The sequence below is a fragment of the Diceros bicornis genome, chromosome 30 (genome assembly GCF_020826845.1).
Source record: "Diceros bicornis minor isolate mBicDic1 chromosome 30, mDicBic1.mat.cur, whole genome shotgun sequence".
NCBI lineage: Eukaryota > Metazoa > Chordata > Mammalia > Perissodactyla > Rhinocerotidae > Diceros > Diceros bicornis.
The window spans coordinates 14,101,642-14,116,620 of NC_080769.1; the positions used below are offsets into that span (position 1 = coordinate 14,101,642).

Sequence of the window (14,979 nt, forward strand, 5' to 3'; positions counted from 1 at the left end):
GTCTCTTCAGCAGCTCACGCTCCCTCTGCGCCAGCTCCTGAGTCAGGCCCCTCCTGCCTTCCTTGGGAGTCTGCTCCGTGGGTTCCCTGGTCTCTTCAGCAGCTCACGCTCCCCTCTGCGCCAGCTCCTGAGTCAGGCCCCTCGCTGTCTTGTCTGGCCCACAGCAGGGCCCGCTCCTCCCCGTCTCAGTCCCACTCCAAGCAGACAGCACTCCCCAAGGCGCAGCAGAGACCTCATGACAGCCCCGCTCGCAAAGCTCTACCGGCTTTTCAGAATCTACTCAATAAACACCAACTCCTTGGCCTAGGCTGGACCCGGCACAGCAAGGCTCCACTCCCTCGGACCTTCTCGCCCACCAGCCCACACGTCAGCCACGGAAGACGGCTCTGTTTCCCGGGTCTGGATGGAGTGGAGAAAGAAAACCAGGATGCCACAAGAGGCTTCTAAGTTCCTTGGAAAATGCTGTGGTAGATATGCTTAATTAGGTTAGCTCCAAAACCTGAATCAACGTTATGTAAGGAGTTGAGATTCCTACATAAAACACTATGCAAAAGGCCTGAGAGCAGAAAGTTAAAACCAACCATAAAACCTCACTATTATTTAATCTTTTTTCAACTATGTTAACCATTGTTAAGAACATGACTATTTCCTTAAATGAATAATTTGTACATCTTGAAACTTATTAAAAAAAATAAAAATTACTAACCCCTGTCCTCTGGTCCACGTTTTTGACTGGAAAACTTCAGACTTCTTAGCTACCTCTTCTGTGATAGAATTATCACGTTCTTTCAAGGTGGCCATGTGCTGACCCAACTGTGCCCTCAACAAGCCTGAGGCTGACGCTTGTTCAGATCTATAACACAGAAATAGGAGACACATTAGAAATTTGTAGTATTGGGTTACTTATGAGATTCCCATATTTTCAAAGGCCCCTTAATCAAGTTGGTAGAAGATAGTTCATCCAGAAAAGTCTAGAACCTAATATATTCTGGACTAAGGGAATTTCCAGAGTCTTGGTATTTCTTTTTTAATTTTATTTTGGTTATGATTTCATTGCTAGATGAGCATTCTCAACTTTGGCTGCATACTGGAACTACTTGGGGAGGTTTGCAAAATCCAGGTGCCTAATGCCACCCCTACAGAGTCTAGTAAAATTGGCCTGAGGCGTGGTCCAGCCATTTGGATTTTTTAAGGCTCACAGAGCGATTCTAATGCGCGGCCATGGTTTCAAATCACTGCACAGATAGTCAGCCTCCTCTTAAGTGTAGTTAAGAGAAACAGATCACATTTCCATCTCAACAACAGTTGATTCCTGTTATATACTTACTATGAAATTTTTTAAAAATTAAGATATTATTAGGAAAGAGTTAAAAGGAAGCCTATATTGCTGCCTAGACTACGGTATTTAGATACTAAAAGGAACCAGGTTCCCTTAGGGAAATGCCCTGTTCTAGTTCTGGGGCAGGAAATGTACAAGATGAGCCTGGAAAACCTTGTCATACTAGAAAGTACGGAAGCTATCAAAGACCACTGAGTCATGTCAAAAGGCCTCAGAGGCCATCTTGAAAGGGTTCCTGCTGGCCAAAGATGGGACAATTTGAGCACCAAAAAGAACAATGAGTGCAATGGATTTAAACACAGCAAATATATAAAAATGTACAAGTTCATTTAAAAAATAAATAATAAAAAGTTTTAAAAATAATAAAAAATCTTTGGATTCAGCCTCAAAAAGGAAGGAAATCCCATCACATTCTACAACATGGATGAATCTTAAGGACACTATGCTAAGTAAAATAAGCTAGTCACAAAAAGACAAATACTTTATGATTCCACTTACATAAGACACCTAGAGTAGTCAAATTCATAGAAACAGAAAGCAGAATGGTGATTGCTAGGTGCTGGGAGAGGGAGAAATGGAGAGCTATTTAATGGATACAGAGTTTCAGTTTTGTAAGATGAAAAAGTTCTAGAGATCTGCTGCAGAACAATGTGAATGTACTTAACACTACTGAGCTGTACACTCAAAAATGGTTAAGATGGTAAATTTTATGTCATGTGTGTTTCACCAAAATTGAAAATATAAACAAATAAACAAACCTTTGGAGGCTGCTAGGGAAACAACTTGATATTCTGAAAATTGGTAAGTAAAGGGATAGAATCAAGCATTTATCCTGCCTTTGTGGTCAAAAAATGCATTTCACAATTAACAAGTAGTTGCTGGGAAAAGTTCTTCCAACTAATAAATGCAGAAGAAATTAACAAATTAGAAAAGTCACCATTTTGTAAGTCCAAATTAATGAATGCATCTAGGAAATGATCATAATTTTGTGGAAACTGCATAACAGTAAACTTTATACTGAAGCATCAGTCTATCAATGTTCAAACCCACAGAGCAGTCTTCCTAACAACATGACAACCAGACATCACATGCGGCCTGAGGGGGGTGTAATAAGAAGTACAAGCACTGGGGCAGCCCGGTGGCGCAGCAGTTAAGTGCGTGCACTCTGCTTCGGTGGCCTGGGGTTCGCAGGTTCGGATCCCAGGCGTGCACCAACGCACCGCTTGTCAAGCCATGCTGTGGCAGCATCCCGTATAAAGTAGAGGAAGATGGGCATGGATGTTAGCTCAATGCCAATCTTCCTCAGCAAAAAAAAAAAAAAAAAAAGGAGGATTGGCATCGGATGTTAGCTCAGGGCTGATCTTCCTCACAAAAAAAAAAAAAAAAGAAGTACAAGCACCACCTATGACGTTGTCTTGCCAAAATAACTGGGCTGGAGTATAATCATGTATCTGGATTGAACCAGCAGTTTACAGGTGACAGCATTTCGATCCTGATACAAACAAAGCAAATGTAAAATGACTTTTTTGAGATAATCAAGACAAACTCACAAGAAATAGGTATCAGATAAAGTAAAGTATCTTGTTAAATGGTAATGTATTATATCCTTATATGTTAGAGATATAAGTATTTGTGAGTATTTATAAGTAAAATATGTTCTCTCTTTTAAACTACTCAAAGAAAAAAGTGTGGATGAGGGAAAGATAAAACAAGACTAGCAAAATGTTGACAACTGGTGGATCTGGGTGAGGGGTACATGGGACTTCATTATGTTATTATAGTGGCTTTTGTGAATGTTTTAAAAATTTCAAAGTAAAAAGTTAAAAAACAGTGTACTAATGTCTGCAACTTACTTGGAAATGCATAAAAATAAGAGATTGTGACTGATGGATGGATGGAAATATGAAGAGACAGACATATGGGAGTGCAATCAAATGTCAATGGTAGAATCTGGGTGGTGGGTATATGGATGCTCATTACACAGTTCCTTTTACTTTTCTGTATGTTTGGAAATTTTCATAAGAAAATATTTGGAAAAAAAGTAAGTCTAGGTACAATTCAGAACCTTCTTTAATAAATCTTAATTGTTATAATCTTTGCCTGACCTAACTCTAGTTTTTCCCAAGAGTTGAATAAAGTGGGATGGGTCATCGGAATCCTTGAACTTATTTAAAAACTTCCCAGAATGATTCTAAGGTTTCTGGCTGGTTTGGTAGAAAGCCCCTTCAGCAACTTGCCTTTCTTGGTTCTGTCTAGACCTCACCAATGTCATAATGCACCCAATTCCTTTGTTCTGTTTCTATGTAAATGAAGCAACTTTTTTCTACATTTGGTTTCACAAGAGATTTCCCTACCGGGAAAATGCAATCACAGGCTACCAGCAAATTCTAGTCCATTCAGCCGTTTCATTTCTCATAATGAGTAAATCAATTGTGCTTCTGGTCTGAAAAGATGTTTACTTAGGTTGAGTTAAACTTAGAAACAAGTTTAAGTAGGGTGAATTAAGTTAATTCAAGTAGTTGGGATGGAAGTAGGGTGAATTAAGTTAATTCAAGTAGTTGGGATGGACTGAATTATGAGAGACCGTCTCGCTGGTGACTGATACATGTGACTTCTGCAGAGGCAAAGCCAAGGCAAGAGGCTACTAATGTCCCCCCAACTGTAACCATCCTTTGGGCTCTGGTATGAAAGAACTAGCTAAGGTTTCCTATAATTATTATACATACCTCACAAAAGGACAAAACCCATTAATTGACTTGCATGGAGTCAAACAGCAAATGAGCTATGGAAGGAGGTACAGCATCTAGAGTCTGTGACTTCTGAACAGTTAAGCCAACACTTATAGCACAAAACCAGGCTTTCGTGCAGATTGATTTCAGGACAAATTGGGTGAGGAGTACAACAGCCATGGCTCTCCTTGCATGGAGTCTTGCCCATGTTTCTACATAAACACACCAAATCAGAAAATTTGCAAAGTGGTACAAAGGATTTTTTTTGTGTGTGTGAGGAAGACCAGCCCTGAGCTAACATCCAATGCCAATCCTCCTCTTTTTTGCTGAGGAAGACTGGCCCTGGGCTAACATCCGTGCCCATCTTCCTCTACTTTATATGGGACGCCGCCACAGCATGGCCTGACAAGCGGTGCGCTGGTGTGCACCTGGGATCCGGGCCAGCGAACCCCGGGCTGCCACAGAGGAGCGCGAGCACTTAACCGCTTGTGCCACTGGGCCGGCCCAAGGTACAAAGGATTTAAAGGAGTTTTTTTTTTCTCTTTCGTCTACTTTACATTGGAAAATTTATAACATCAATGCCACAGAGAAAAAACAAAGTTCAATGTCAGCTAAATTATATACTCCTTTAATTAAAAAGATAATAAAAGAATAGACTTTAAACAGTCTATAATTAACTTCATACACTTGGAATGGCTTCCAATCAGAAAACTGCAATTTAAGTAAATGTACCAACATTTCCTAATTACAACTGATTTACAACAGATTGGTAACTTGACCAAAGTTTTAAATGCAGACAAAATGGTAAGTACCCTGAATTTTATTCTGAACATAATAGGCAGAATAAAATAAAGAGGTTTTTACATACTGTAATCCAAATAATATAAAGCTGACTCAATTTTTCAGCATGAGTTTGAGAGCACAATTGGGCAACTGTATCTGAAAGTAGCCACTAACAAGAGACAATTAATTAGTTGCACCTGGAAAAAAAATAAAATAATGAGTACTCTCAATATGGATTTCATATACGATAAAATTACTTTAGTAATCATTTTTATGTTAAAATATGTTTTCCAGAAGGCAATAATGAACAAATTTTTTATCAATTACCCCAAATGACATGAATTATATTTTAATAATTCACGATTGTCTAAAATAACAACTTGGTCTTCCACCTAATAACAGTAAATTTTTCATATGAAGGTCTTTGAACACTTAATCCCTGATATAACAAAAATCAATAATGATGATAGGAATGGTTTTGTTCTTTTTCCTTTTAAGATGCTTCACTTTGTGAGCAGGAATTCAGAAGTCTTCTCACTATCTTTTAGAGTACGCTGTGGGGCAGGTATCCCATCTTGCAGATGAGATTATAGTAAAGAGATAGACCTCGACAGCCATGGTTGGGTCAGGGGCACAAGCAGGGCTGCCGCCACACCAAACACAGTTCTCTTCAACAGGCTTTAAGGAGTTCATAACCCATTAGAGCCTTCCTACTCTGCCTGGCTTAAATTCTAATGACATCAGTGTCATTAACAATTAAGGAACAAAAGTAGATCATTCTCTCCAAATCTGTGTTTCTGAAATAGTTTATCAAGTTGACCAGTTGACTGCTTTGGTCCAGGGGAGATCTCAAAGCAGATGGGAATATATCACTTAGGGGAGTGCCCAAAATAATTCCTGGGTGCTGAGGGGCACAGAGGGTGGCTAGATCAAGAAGAGCAGCAAGGAGCCCGACGCCATGATTAAAACTTGTTAGAGGGGCTGGCCTGGTGACCTAGTGGTTGAGTTTGGCGTGCTCCACTTTGGCAGCCCTGCTTCACGGGTTCGGATCCCAGGTGTGAATCCACACCACTCACTCATCAGCCATGCTGTGGCAGTGACCCACATACAAAATAGAGGCGGATTAGCACAGATGTTAGCTCAGGGCTAAACTTCCTCAAGCAAAAAAAGAGGAAGACTGGCAACAGATGTTAGCTCAGGGCTAATCTTCTTCAGCAAAAATAAATAAATAAATAAAACTCGTTAGAAAGAATCTGTATTTAAAGACCTGACTGCTTATCTCTCAAAGGTCATATAAACACTTGGCACTTTTTCCAAGGCTAGACAGTGAACCAGTGACAATCAGTGTGCATTCAACAGCACCCCCAGTCACAACACACAATGGGGTATAAAAGGGCAATCCTAATCGTAACAGAACATAACACTGACATTAGTAACCATTCCTGACTTCTTTATCTGGCTTAAAAAAATGATTGTGGTAAAGAAGCAGTCTTGCAGCCTCCAGATATTAATTTTAAAATTTGTGTTGGTCATAAAGAAGGATCATTTCTTAGGCAAAGCTGATTTATACATAACTGTAGACCAACAGTCATGCAAAATGCAACCTTTCATAATGGAAATCAATGCTCTCTTATGCATGTTGAGAAACTATACAAATGTCTAGTCTAGTAGATGTAGATATTTTATCTCATCACCCACAATCACAGTTTGGCAGCGTAGGTTAAGAGAGTCACACAATGAATCATTTAGTCTAACAAGTCAGTTTGCACAGAGAATTATAAATGCATATATGCTTTCTATGCCACATACCACAACTGTGGTTTATGCAAAATAGTATATCAACAGATACAAAAAAGCAGTGAGAAAGAAACAGGGGCCTGGTTACAGAGCCTCACAACACATAATCACCAAATGACCTATAGAGTGCAGAAAGACTCCGCCCCAGACAGCTTCTTCCACCGCCTTGTAAAGGAGTATTTAAGACTGCTGTTTTTTATTTTGCATGATAAAACAACAGGAAAGAGGGGGAGCCGGCCCCATGGGTTAGCGGTTAAGTGCACGCGCTCCGCTACTGGCGGCCCAGGTTCGGATCCCGGCACCCACTGACGTACCGCTTGAACGGCCATGCTGAGGCCGCGTCCCACATACAGCAACTAGAAGGATGTGCAACTATGACATACAACTATCTACTGGGGCTTTGGGGAAAAAAAGGAGGAGGATTGGCAATAGATGTTAGCTCAGAGCTGGTCTTCCTCAGCAAAAAGAGGAGGATTGGCATGAATGTTAGCTCAGGGCTGATCTTCCTCACAAAAAAAAAAAAAAACAAACAAAAAACAGGAAAGAGGATTTTCTTGCATTGCCCTTTACTGCTTCAGGTTGAAAAGTTACTGACCAGGAAGGTCATTTCCAGCATTTTCCACAGTTTGGAGATCACTAGTACAGATGCAGAAGGTAATGTATACACATTCAGGACTTGTGAACCTCATCTTGTGCTCTGTTAAATGGAACATATGATTGGCCAAGTCTTCTTGTGACAAGGCCCTTTTAGAAACCATCATCTTGACTTCTCACGCCTTCATGAGATTTATGCTGAATTCTACTCTGAAGAAAATCATTAACATAAAACAGCCTATGTGGCACACTGACGGTAGAGAAAATGATGTTAGATATAAGATAACCAGACCCAAAGCCCCTCTCACTCTCAGCGAAACAAGGTCCTTTCAGGTGGGCTTTCACAGACACTCATCTGCTGACCATGCTCGAGAAATAATTTGTTCTCTGCTAGTAAATAGTGGGGATATATTTTAATAAAAGGAAATATAGTCAGTCCCCAAAATAAAAATCAGAGTTAGGTCACTGGCAACAATTATGCAACATGAATTAGGCACCGACCAGGTGCCAACACTGGACAAACCATTACACAAATTACACATATGTAATTCTATGAACTCAATAAGTCGCTCAGATGCCACAAAGCTTCTGAGGCCATGAAAAGAAACCCACACTACCTAAAAGGTGGGTAGAGGGTAGAGAACAGATTTCTGATTGACTCAGGAAGGATGTACAAGAATCATGGTTCACATGTGCCAACTACCCTGCAAATAATTAACCCCCTCTCTCTGTCATCCTAGCTTTATGGCCTTTAAGGGATATCCTTGAAGTGGTGGCTCTCAAACCTGAGGGAGGGTAGTTCCCTTAAGGGCTCATTAAAACCCAGGTGGCTGGGTCTTACCCCCAGATTCCTGATTCAGTGAGGCCTGGGCGGGGAAAACGTGTTCCCAGGTCTTGTTGATGCTGCTGGTCCAGAGACCATACTTGCAGATTGGGGGCCTGTATCTTCTAGATTGGGGGCCTGTATCACCAGCATGACCTTGGAAATTGAGGAATCCATCTGGGGTTTGGACTTGCCAATGACATCCCTCTAGGGTGGTGGCTAGACTAGATTATATCCTGGGTTGTTCACGAAGGTATGCTAATATACCAGATGAAGGCTACCTGTGCTCCCTCCCCCCAAGTAAGCCCTTAAAACGTTGTTATGAGTAGGGATTGAGTGGATATATCCAATTAACAATTAGAAACAAATACATTTACAAAGAAGTTAATGGTCAAGTCCATAAAACAGTTAAACTGACAACTACAAGTGTCTATCCCAGTGGTGACCGTGTGGACTAGTGTTTTGTTTTCATTTGGAAGCATCTGGGAACAAGAATGGCCATCCTTCCACAGCAGCAATTTCATCCCAATAATACCTGACTTGCTTTTCATGGCTGCCACCTCCAGGTAAGAGTCTCGGAGGCTGGTGAAGGACAGCTGTTCCACAGGCTTCAAGGTCTTCTTTCAGAATGTCACTGTGATTATAGAGCCTATAAAATAAAACAGGTGCTGCATGAGATGTTTATTTAAGCACAGATGGCCCAGCTTCTAGAATCTATGGAGGTTCTTCGTGGTTTATTGACATATCTGTAATATAATCTAGACACAAAAATGCAGCAACTAGACTATCTCTCGACAAAGATGCAAAATGGGGCATTTTGAAAACCTTGTTTGTGTGTATGTGGCAGTTTTAAATCCATCAGTGGAAGTAACTTTTAACCCTTTGAAGACTTTAATGACCTTCAAATCGACAGCTATGCAATCTCATTCCACATTCCACCTGACTGATAGGAATGCTAGATAATCTTAACAGCAGAAAAGGCTAATTTTCTATTGTCAATCATAACAAAGTTAGATCTCCACAACTCATGTGAAATTTACTTAAATCGTCACTGCTAAGAAATTGAAAACTGCTGGCTGGATACTGGTTATGTCCTCTATTTCTGAACGCAGAAAAATGACTATTATTTCTCCATTCAGATCCCACTGCAATACAATTTTCTTTATTTTTAGTAAGAAGAGGAAGGGAGGGAAAGAGGGATTTAGCCTTCATTATCTATTTCCAGTCTACTGGGGGACTGGTCTAGTCTAACAATTTGGCCACTGTTTTAGGTTAGGTCTGTCACGGTATCATAGTAGCTTCCAAAGAGACTGGTTAGAAACTTCCTTTAAAAAAATATCTATTTGGGGGAAAGCATGATTCTAAAAAGCTATAGGAGAAGATATCAAAGACAAAACAGTATTTCTACTTTAAAGAAGCTGATGACATACGTAGTTGGGAATATTCAACATGTACTCCAAAAAGAAAATGAAGCAACTTGTAAAGCAATGTGTTAATTAGCAACATCTTACTAACTTGTAGTTAGTACAACAGTGGGTTAAGTTACTGGATCCATTTGATGGCCATGTGCCTAATATCAAAAGGATGAAAGAGATGTGCTCTGTTTGTCTATTAGAGGGTGAGTGACAAGTGTAGGCTCAGGCACCCTGACTCTGAAGCAGGCTTTTATCCTGGGAAGGAAATATAAATGTCGTGTCATGTCCGTCCCCCACCCCCACCCCCCCACCCCCCATTCAAGCCCTATTCTGGACCCTAGGCCACCCTATGGGCGCTCCAGTTCCTTGCCGTGTCTCAAGCTCTTGTCTAAACTCTAAGCCTAAGATTCTTAGTCCTTCTGGGCCACATCCTGTGTTGGATCCTTCACCTCTGAGCTCTGCTGCCAAAAACCTCCCATTTTTTGATCGGGTTGTTTTGTTTTTTGTTGTTGAGTTGTATGAGTTCTTTATATATTTTGGAAATTAACCCCCTGTTGGATATATGGTTTGCAAATATTTTCTCCTAGTTGGTGGGTTGTTTTTTCATTTTGTTCATGAATGGCCAACAGGCATATGACAAGATGTTCAACATCACTAATTATCAGGGAAATGCAAATCAAAACTACAATGCGATTTCACCTTACATCCATCAGAATGGCTATAATTAACAAGACAAGAAATAACAAATATTGGAGAGGATGTGGAGAAAAGGGAACCCTCATACATAACTGGTGCAAATGCAAACTGGTGCAGCCACTATGGAAAACAGTATGGAGATTTCTTATAAAATTAAAAATAGAAATACCATATGATCCAGATATCCCACTACTGAGTGTTCATCCAAAAACATGAAAGCAACAATTCAAAGAGATTTATGCATCCCTATGTTCATCACAGCAATATTCACAACAGCCAAGACATGGAAGCAACCCAAGTGCCCATCAACGGATGAATGGATAAAGAAGACATGGTATATAGATACAGTGGAATACTACTCAGCCATAAAAAAAGACAAAATCATGCCATTTGTGACAAAATAGATGGACCTTGAGGGTATTATACCAGGCAAAATAAGCCAGACAGAGAAAGATAAACACCGTATGATTTCACTCATATGTGGAAGATAAACACGTGGATACGGAGAACAGATTATTGGTTACCAGAGGGGAAGGGAGTAGGCAGAGAGTGAAAGGAGTAAAGGGGCACATATGTATGGTCACAGATAAAAACTAGACTATTGGTGGTGAACACAAAGCAATCTATACAGAAACTGATATATGATATTGTATACCTGAAATTTATACAATGTTATATGCCAATATGACCTCAATAAAATAATTTAAAAAATAAATTAAAAAACAAACAAACAAAAAACCTTCCAGACTCCTGGCCTATATGACTTATAGTACCTATAATACTTCTTTTTCCTTTGGCAAAATCTGGTTCCTAATTCTTCCTGGAAGGCTTTATGTCGTCACCACTCAATTCACAAAATAACACCTGCCCTTAAGAAAAGGAAGACAGGCCCATCGGAGGTAAGCCAATTTCAGAGCAGCAAAGGAGAGCACATAATCACTGGGAAGGCAATCAGGAGTTGTGAGGCAGTAGAGAGACAGAGAGCTCCTTGGCATCACAAGGGCTTGACTATGGAGGAGGAACTTCAGCTGGGCAAGATTTAGACAGAAGGGGAGATGACCCTTTAAGCTAAGGGGTGGCACAGGCAAAGGTGTGAGGAAATGCCATGGTAGGAGGGGTGTCGGGACCAGCAAGGACACAAGTCTGGCCAGGTGGGGGTTGCTGTTTGTGGTGATAAGATAGTAATGGGAAATAAAATTCAATATGAAACTCGGGTGAGAAAATAGTAATAAATCTTGCGGATTTCTGAGCTATGGCTGGTTTCTTGAAAGCAGTGTTTTTGAGAGGGTTAGCCTGGCAGCCGTGCACAGATGCAGTTGGTGAGGGGACAGACACGAGACCCAGACCACAGCCAGGAGACTGAACTTGTGCTCTAGATGGCAGGGGAAGAGTGCGTAAGTGTGAGAGCAGTGGTGGGGGTGGCAGAGAGGGAGAACAGTCATTCACGGCTCAGCTGGGGGGAAGTCAAGCACCTACAGCTGGTGGGGTGGGCTCGCGAAAAACTGGGGTGTGTGCCTCACTCAAAGGGCCAGTCACTCTCAGCTCCCGCAGTGGAATGTGTCTCAGTGACGTCGATCTTCCTAGTTTTCAAGAGAAGCTGGAAATTCACAATTGCTAGTTTTATTTTTATGTGACATCTCCCAAATTTAAAAATCTGGCAGCTAATTCAAAAGGAGGTTAAATACTATGCTGGACAAACAGAGCTGGTCTGCAGGCTTGGGGTCTCCAGCTTAGACTGCCTCTAGTCTCACCTCCCACCCCAGGTGGTAGACCCTGAGCAAGGACCAGGGCTTGATGTTTCTGCACCTCCTCTGAAATGCTGGTACAATGGCGGAAGTTAGCAGACGCTCACCAATGCTGGGGTACCACAGTGGGGTATAGGCAGGGTGTGCGGGTGGGAGCAGCCTCCCTCCAGGGAGGAGTATTTTATCTCTGCCATTCTTAGGAATGGCGATAAGAGAAAACAGTTTTAGTGGTTTTATTACTGTTTATAAATGCTCTACAGACAATGCACCCTTTGTTGCCTGTATCCCCACCCCCCACCCCACCATGGTATGCCAGTGCTAAATAATACCTGATTGTCCAGTCAGGACAGATGCCAGATAACCTTTGTTCTTTTCCAATTTGATCAACCCAAATATCAGGCTTACTTAGACTAGCTCTTCTCATACTTGTCTAGGAGCTTCTCCAGTCAGGACAGATGCCAGATAACCTTTGTTCTTTTCCAATTTGATCAATCCAAATATCAGGCTTACTTAGACTAGCTCTTCTCATACTTGTCTAGGAGCTTCTCTGACTACCTCATTCACAGGGATCTTTCTTATCCCTGAATTCCTTTAGCACAATACAGACAACATCCTACATTGTACTGTTCTCTAGTTATGTCACGTCTGTCTAGTCTTCTCAACAAGACCAAAAGCTTGTTGAGAACAACAATTGGACTTCTGAATTTTTATCTTACTTGAAGTTTCATGTCGCACTCAGCACAATACTGAAGAAATACTTAACACCACGAGTTGAATGACAGGCCAAGATTTAAACCTAGATTAGAGAAATCCATGACACCTATTTTTACAGTATGTTTTTATATGATTGCTGTTAGACCAGTCCAGGGCTTCCATGGCGTCCATGGCTTGGCAATGAGCGATCAATAAGACGGCCACAAGTACTGTCTGCACAGAGCTTATGGTCTACTCTAGATTAACTCAGAACCTTCTCTGGCTAAAAGACAAGTTGGTCTGTGCTGAGGGTTTCTATTAGTTATTTCTCCACGTGATACCTGACTTTAGCTTACAAAATATTCATCAGTCCTTTGCTGAAAAAACCTCTATTAAAGAATTCAAACACTATGGAGCTAAAGATTAAAGACTATGTGTTATAAAAAACACTATCCTAGAATTCAAGACCTCAATTTCTTTCATGTCTTCTATTTGCATTCCCATCAAAATAATTCCAGCTGGAGGGGCATCAGTCTGACCAGCCCATGCCCAGTCCTTCCTGGGGAATATGTAGACGGGCCTGGCACTAACACACTGGGCCTTACCATCAGTTTGTCTCTGTGAACTCCAGCAAGTGGACAAACATGATGGATGACAAGTAATCTCTAGAAGCACAAAAGGCACTTTAAAGAGGTATATTTTATTTTACCCAACAGTGCAGGCAGATAATAAATAAATTTTTTTGGCCAAATTTAAAGTAATTGCTTTCTAGCTTCATTTTCATCTTCCAGTCACACAGAATTTAAGAGAGAATTTAAAAGAAAACAACTCCACTCCAGGCTAATGGGAACACTCAAAGGAAGGTACAATTTTTTTTGGAAGCAAGGAAGAGAGAAAAAGTGCCATGCTTTTCCTTTCAGTACTGCAAACTGAGAATTACTTTTTGGCAAAAATGACCCTGTATGAGGGCTGTAGAAAATAAACTTTTCCTTAACCCCACCAGGTAACTTCCACACATTCCCGTGGGTGTTCTATCAGAGTGGACATGTTTCAGTTGCAGCACTAAAGGCATGACTTTCAGGTTTTATTTTCTCTAGGGAACAACAGTCTCAAAATGGTGTGGTAATCACTGCCCATAACTAGTAATGAGTTTACTTCATAATTTACATAATATAATGTTACTTTTAAAAAGTTTTATAAAATACATTTACTGTATTTTTAATGAGACTGAAGAATAATAAAGCACCATAGTTGGTCACATCCAGAACAACGTTTTGGGGAAGGAAATTGTATTGCTAAATGAGCAACAACAAAAAGGCATCATCTGCAGAGGTGGTCTGTAGTTCTGAGTGTGGGGTTTAGGAACAGCCCATATGCAGAACGGTGGGCAAAGGGCAACACGACCGGCCTTTGCTTCCCATTCCAGTGCCTGCAGAACACGGGCCTGCACACTCAACTTCTTCCTTCTCATGGGTTTGACCCTACACTCCTTCCAAAACATAAGAAGGTTTTGATCTTTAAACTAAGAACACATGGCCTGGATAGAAAAGATTACTTTTAAAACCATCACTTTGGGGCTGGCCCGGTGGCATAGTAGTTAAGTTGGAGCGCTCTGCTTCGGCAGCCCAGGGTTCTCAGGTTCTGATCCCGGGTACGGACCTACACACCGCTCATCAAGCCATGCTGTGGTGGCATCCCACATACAACATAGACGAAGACTGGCACAGATGTTAGCTCAGGAACAATCTTCCTCACCAAAAAATAAATAAATAAATAAATAAAGTCTTAGTTGCATATTTTATCTCTATCTATTAAAAAAATAAATAAATAAAACCATCACTTGATCATGTTCTGGTTCTGTTTTTCACATTTAATTCCCAAGGAAATTTGTTGATTACAATCAACAACATTTAAAATCCTCCTAAGACCCATGAGAATTGTTAAATTTAAACAGAAGTAACAGAATGCATTCATGCACCCAACACTTAAAGACCACAACTGCTACAAAATATAACTAACGAGCCAAAGCGGGCTGTTGTCAGTCAAACCCTGATACGCTAATTCAATTTGTGTAGCTTACTGGTCATCCTGAAGCAATTCAGCACCTTCACCAATAAGAGAAAACCTCCAGTGACCTCCCACCCACAGGTACACAAATACAACAGAGAACCAGAGAGGTCTGTAGAAGCCCTACCTCCATAAAGATGCAAATTAAGATTTAAACAGTGTAACAATTGGCGAGAGCTAATCCTTTTACAGAGGTGTAAATGGCTATTGAGAACTGAATTCCAGCTGCTAGCTTTTGTTAAGTAGCATTACAGACAAGTTTCACCCAAGAGCAATGCCACCAATTCTGAAGACTATT

General features: G+C 40.8%; 1 protein-coding gene across 1 annotated transcript in view; it reads right to left on the reverse strand.

Annotated features, from left to right (window-relative positions):
• The window catches only part of LOC131394239 (centrosomal protein kizuna-like), a 69,108-nt gene that overhangs the window by 26,208 nt on the left and 27,921 nt on the right, over window positions 1–14,979 (reverse strand). Inside the window, exon 5 of the mRNA XM_058525457.1 lies at window positions 760–830. Coding sequence (XP_058381440.1) covers window positions 760–830 — 71 coding nt within the window. The remainder of the gene's footprint in view (window positions 1–759; window positions 831–14,979) is intronic.